At 48.7% G+C, this 6,205-nt stretch overlaps 1 protein-coding gene across 1 annotated transcript in view; it reads right to left on the bottom strand.

Moving 5' to 3' along the window:
• Nucleotides 1–6,205, bottom strand: part of LOC106806826 (whirlin-like) — a 69,897-nt gene that overhangs the window by 41,068 nt on the left and 22,624 nt on the right. The window contains exons 3-4 of the mRNA XM_014808947.1: nt 4,694–4,903; nt 4,033–4,158 (exon numbers count right to left, since the gene is read on the bottom strand). Coding sequence (XP_014664433.1) covers nt 4,033–4,158; nt 4,694–4,903 — 336 coding nt within the window. The remainder of the gene's footprint in view (nt 1–4,032; nt 4,159–4,693; nt 4,904–6,205) is intronic.

The following is a 6,205-nucleotide window of genomic DNA, read 5'->3' as shown; positions in this document are numbered from 1 at the left end:
GGTCACGTGCACCCCGGCTCTCTCTCTCTCTCGCTTTGTTCTTATCTCTCTCTCTCTCTCTCTCTTCTTTTGCGTGAACATCATTTCGCTCTACTTCGTTCCAGGTTGAACGCACAGCCATCCTCATGGACAGTGCCAATTCCTTATACGACGAAACGCGAGCAAGAGACTCGCTCGAGACAAATGCAATTTCAGTCAGAAATCATGTTCGCCTGTAACGCGTTTTGGCACGCCGTTAAAAAACGGCCATTACATTGGATTCGCTGCATTCCCTGTCGCTGCGGGGCGGAGGCGGCCGCCCTACGCTCGTGCAAAGTGATATAGATTGACTTGACTTTATTGGCCTGAGTAGGGCTCTCCCGTAGACTATGCGCGCCCGTGTAACATGTCATTTAACGTATCTACATAGCAAACGTCCCGGTTTCTTCTCGGAAATTAGGCGCGCAGCCACATACGGCCGGCGCGAAACCGCTAGAGGCCGCCGCATTTCAATTCCAAAACGGGATTCCCCGCCGAAAAGAACGCGCGCTGCCGCCAGCGGTCAGCGGGCGCCACACTCGAGGCGACTTTCGTCTGCAACGATTCGCGTGCGCGCGCAGAGGCGTCCGCGTGCGTGTGACGGCATCGCGGGCACATTCTAAATTAATCCGGTCTTCTGCTTTACAAATGCCGACTAAAGTGATTTCCAGCGGCTCTCGGCGAGCCTACGTTAAGGCTGTGAGTGTATTAGGCTCGTGTAACTAAGTTTGTGCACGAAAGTCACTGAGTCGACTGCCAGTGACGTTAATATCACCCGTCGTTCGCCGTTCCGAATATAGCGGCAAAGAAATGAAAATAATTATAATAACTATGGTTGGCATACATGCATCGTCACGCGTCCACGTGTGAGATTTTAATATTGCCGACAGGTATTAGCTTTGTATCTTGCATGAAGTCTGAGAAGGTTTGAGAGGCGGCAGCTCCCGGCGTTTAACAGCAGGCAATGAGCGTGTATTGGTATATATGAGCAAGTACAAGCACGTATAGAGCTGAATCCATGAGTAGCTGCGAACGTCTATAGGAGGCATGCAACAGTAAGCCTCCGCAATTGTTCACCGTTGCACTATTTCGTCTCTAGAAAATGCCTTTTTTGGCTTCTTTTTTTCGCTGAAATTCGGCACTAGATTGCAATAATTTGCATTATGCACGAAAGTTAGATGCCTCGTGGACGTTTAGAAAGCATTAGAAGTAAAATTGGTCTTGTTGTGTAATTGTGCCATTCCAGTTAGTGGCGTAGCCTTGGTCGTCGGTCGGCCATTTTTGTGTATGAAATGTAGTCAGACAACTTTGTAGAAATTCGCATCATAGAGCTGGCAAAAGTTTCGAGCGGAGCATAGAGCATGAATTTGTAGTTATCTAACATGAATAAAGTGTATGTTGTGTAAGCGAAGTAACAGTGTGAGTATTTTTAATTAATATCTGTTCGATGCTTATTCAGGCCTGCTGCCTATGGACGCGATCTACTGTTGTTCACCACCTCTAGCTAGAATCAGGCAGAGTCTCATATGAACAGATCACGCTCATAGGTAACTGCATGCTTCTCCCGCTGGGCACAGCGTCATGCGGCTTAGTGCCTGGAATTGAACCAGGTAAGATTTTCTCGTACGTGCGCGCTTTGCTATTTCTCGTGATCATACACAGATATGGGAACTTACCATTTCCCCTGACAATGACTCGGATCACAAGCATTCGACTTCGTGAACCGCAGTAACAAATATTGCACCCTATCATCTACCAGCCGTGCCGACTCGTCCACGATTGCGGAATATTGAATTAAGCGGTACATTAAAGAAGAACGGGAGATTAGACGTTAGAGGGCTCTCTAGTAGCGGCTAGCCATGGGTCTGTGCGCCGCCGATCGCTCGCTGCTAGGCGTTTATTGCCTGGGTAGTAGTGATCGTGACTGCGGCTGGACAGAGTTCCCCGGGAAACTCTCCCATGTTCATTAACACGCCCCCCCTCCCATGCGCCGCCACGGAGTCTCCATACCGCGGCGATGCTTGGTAGCGCGCGTGTGGGCGGGCGGGTTGTGGGAGAGGGAAGTGCCGCCGCGTATAATCTGGTTATGCGCATGTACAACACTTGCATCCGCACATCTCTCCGTCAGTTTAGCCCCCGTTCCCGAAAGCCCTCGTCGAAGAGCGGGACTTGGGGCGGTGCACGCGCGCGCGAGTGAGCAGCAGGTTTCTGGAAATCTCTCGCGCAGCAAACTTAACGACCGATCAGTAGCGCGCGTAATGAAACGGAAGCGAGATGTCGATTTGCCCGCGTGCGGTGCGCGAGCTCAAAAGAGGCCGTCGCGCGAAGCGTTTTGTGGCGGCGATGTGCACGGAGCGGTCTTTGCATTTCTGCAATCGGTATTCGATGCTCGGCATTTTCTCCTTGCTCGCCCCTTACCGTTTCTCTGCCCGCTCTGACGCTGCTATCGCGTTCTGACGTAGTACACGGAACATCGGCACGCCAAGTTTTATCGCGAACAAATCGCAATTGAATTGCACATTGTGATTTAGCATCGCAGTTTTTTTCTTTAGCGTCATTCTTTTTCCTTGTCCGCATGAGCGTGGCCGCCACCGCAGCGTCGTCTGGCGGCGCAGTTATACGGAATTTGTCACCAGACGCGGCGTGCGAGCGAGAGCCGCAGACGCACTCCGTAAAATCCATATATCCCATTGTAATCTATTCTATATTCTGTCCTTATCCCACTCCCTGAACCCCTGCATTCTACACCTAAGCTAGTCTTTTGCTACCCTGTACAGTGTCCCTGTTCCACACGGTGATCCACCCTGTATATCCTTATTCTACCTATTCCTACGCCGCCCCTTCCACGTGAGCAATTCACTGTCACTCAACCTGACAGCAAATGCGTGCGGATCTCGTTTCTCGCGCGCGCAAATTCATCCTGATTCACGTCATCGCCATGCAGCTTTGAAAAGCTCGACGCGCCGACAAATGGAACAATTACCGATTAATTCGATGAGGACTTCACGCCGGCCGCCGTAATCAACTTGCCGATTAAATTTACACGGCCGCAGAATTGACGAAACAAAAATTGCAATCCATCGTTTTCAATGGAGTCGCCTCTTATTAACTCGCGCGACCGTCAAAACTTCAGACGCGCGCCGAGTGAGCGAGTGAGTGCGTGAGTGAGTGAGTGAGTGAGTGAGTGAGTGATGTGAGCTGATGTGAGCGAGGCGATCGCGCGTTGAGTGAGTGAGTGGGAGTGAGTGAGTGAGTGAGTGAGTGTAGTCGAGTGGCGTGAGTGATGAGCGACGCGAGAGCGTGCGCGTGAGTGAGTGAGTGAGTGAGTGAGTGAGTGAGTTGTGAGCTGAGTGGTGAGTGCGTGAGTGAGTGAAGTGAGTGGAGTGAGTGAGTGAGTTGAGTGCGTGTGTGAGTGAGTGAGTGAGTGAGCGAGTGAATGAGTGAGTGTATGAGTGAGTGAGCGACTGCTTGACTGACCGAGTGATCACACTGGCACGACCGGTTGACGACCGATACTTTTATATACTGGTTCTGAAACGTAATGACTGATGACTGACGGCTGTATGCCGAGTAACAGCGTGAAGCTCTCATCACACCGAACGTTATCCTACTATAATATATTACTTTAATATATATATATATAGGTTACGTTGTAGTATTCTGCGCAGTGATAATATTATTAGCAATACTACTACGACGTAACATTGCATACTGTGCGCGCCAAACCTGTATGTTCGATCATTACTGCGCGACAATTCTGCATCTATACGTACATCATTCTGTACCTCATATCATAAGTACATCATATACGTCGCTGAGTTTCAAGCCTTGAGCACTCGAAAGCAGCGTCTCACAAAGCACTTTACTCAACAACCTACACTCAACCTATGTATCACCAGATATGCTGAAGTAGTTGCTCTCATACTATACCCCGTTGACTATAGTGAAATATCGTCGGGGGTATCGAGCACGCGTGTACAAACGACGCGACGTTCCCTGCATCGCTATACGAACCTTCAGGCCGCAGTCGTAGGCGACCGATCCTTGATCGATGCCCGTGATGTAGATGCCTAGTCCGTACTCCGCGCCACCTCGGATGCTCAAACCCAAAGCGCGACCTTCGTCGACGACTACGTTCACCTGTTAAGGCCGCAATAAGATCATTAGTGACAAACGCTCACATTGTAGGCTTCCTACGCGAGCGCGTCGATAATAATAGCAGTGCGTTCGGACTGTTTTCATACACCCGCGCATGCTTCGCAACGGTCTTCTGCGGTTACACGCGCGTGTAAACGAATTCGCTGCGATGCTTGCTGTAGAAGATTTACTTTTTGAGAATTCGACAAATGTTATTCGATTTCCCGTAGGATGTTTGTTCGGCATTAGCAAATTTCTAATAGAAAGACGCGTGCGGTCGTACGTGTAGCCGTTTAAAGTCAAGCTAATTCCATAGTTTGCCTATGTGCTCTTTTAAATTAAGGTAAATTAAAAAAAATATCAACGAATATAATATGACGTGCAGGAATGACGCAGGTTCTCGTAAATTTTTGCACCCACGAGAAATCTCAGTTTCTCAACTACATGCATCTAAACACTGGCCACAGGAGCTAAACCTTCCTAACGTCACCGTTACGGTATACGCACCTTTCTGACGTCACCGTTACGGTATACGCACCTTTCTGACGTCACTGTCCTTCAGTAGCGGACCCGGTCGCTCGGCCGTCCGTCGCCGGGTCTTTGCGTCGTGTCCCTGTACTTCCGGTGGCGGGGAGACGCAGCTTCCGTGCGCGTCCTTCCAGATGTAGGTGTGATGCGCGACGTAGGATCCGGGCACGCGTCCCACCGAGCTGACGAGCAGCTTCAGCTTTCGGCTCGTCTTCAGAATCTGAAGCCATTGATCAGCGAACATTCACACACAACGCTCCCGTGATCGTAAAAGATTGATAAGATAACAGCTAGGGGTGGGTGGTAGGTAGTACGGCGGGGGTGGCTCTACTGAGATAGTTTTCTAGAGTTTACGTGAGAATAGTGACGTGAAGTTGACAAATAGTCAACGATGAACGACTAGTTTCGTGACGTGTCGCGATGGCGGGGATGATTGGACAACAGATAACGATGAGTGGTCGAACCCGCTTTCATCTCTACACAAAATCGTGGTCAATGCGTGAATCTATGAACAATTCGTATATACTGACGATGTAATGCTGTCGAGCAACCCTACGAAAAATGAATTTAAATGATTAGATCCTTATCGACTTTGCCCTGTCCATCTATTTTGACAACGCACGAATAAATATTAATTACGCTGATTTATACACACTTTGCTTCATGGCAAGAAGAGCGATTGCAGTGGTGACGTTACGTGACATTATGAAGCAAATATGTTACAGCTGCTAAGAGTTAATAACAATAAATGCTTTGTCAGTGTACAGTGTAACAGTAATGACAAAATTTACGAAAAATGACGTTTTTTTCGAAATTATGATTGATTAACAGCAGCTAATATTCAATACAGATGAAAGCAGTGTTTCCACATTCCGAAGACCCATGTGCATGTACGCGCGTCCGTCTCTAACAAGTCCCATTATTATGGAAATGTAATTACTACAAGCCTTTATTATATAGATTATTTATGAAAATTTTCCGATTCCTATAGTGAATTCCCTCGACTGAGCCGTTCTTGTATTCCTTCGAATGGCCTATTTATGCGCTTGCCCTGCGCAGACATGCTGGTTATATCCGAATCGCATGCTATCTGCAGTGCGAACCTTATCCTTGAGAATCGGTGCGGGCTTAGTGAGAAGGTCACAGCTAACCTGAACATCTGAACACGTATAAGGCCAACATTAAACATTGCCGCCGAACTCTGTTATTCGCTGTCGCCGTTGATCACAATACCATTGATCACGGCGTTGATCACCATACCATTGATCACGGCGTTGATCACCATACCATTGATCACGGCGTTGATCACAATACCATTGATCACGGCGTTGATCACCATACCATTGATCACGGCGTTGATCCCCTTACCATTGATCACGGCGTCGATTATTCAGCTCGGAGGAGACAATCACTAGTTTGCTGTCAGGCTCCTAGCACGAACTCGCTAGCTGATCAGCTTCTGTTTGCTCAGGCTATCTCCGATTACACAAACGCGCTCGCTCGTCTTCGGCTTCGGCGCGCG

This window comes from Priapulus caudatus, unplaced genomic scaffold, assembly GCF_000485595.1.
Source record: "Priapulus caudatus unplaced genomic scaffold, Priapulus_caudatus-5.0.1 Scaffold181, whole genome shotgun sequence".
Classification (NCBI taxonomy): Eukaryota; Metazoa; Priapulida; class Priapulimorpha; order Priapulimorphida; family Priapulidae; genus Priapulus; species Priapulus caudatus.
The sequence above is the reverse complement of the archived record's forward strand: the minus strand, read 5'-3'. Positions and strand labels throughout refer to the sequence as shown.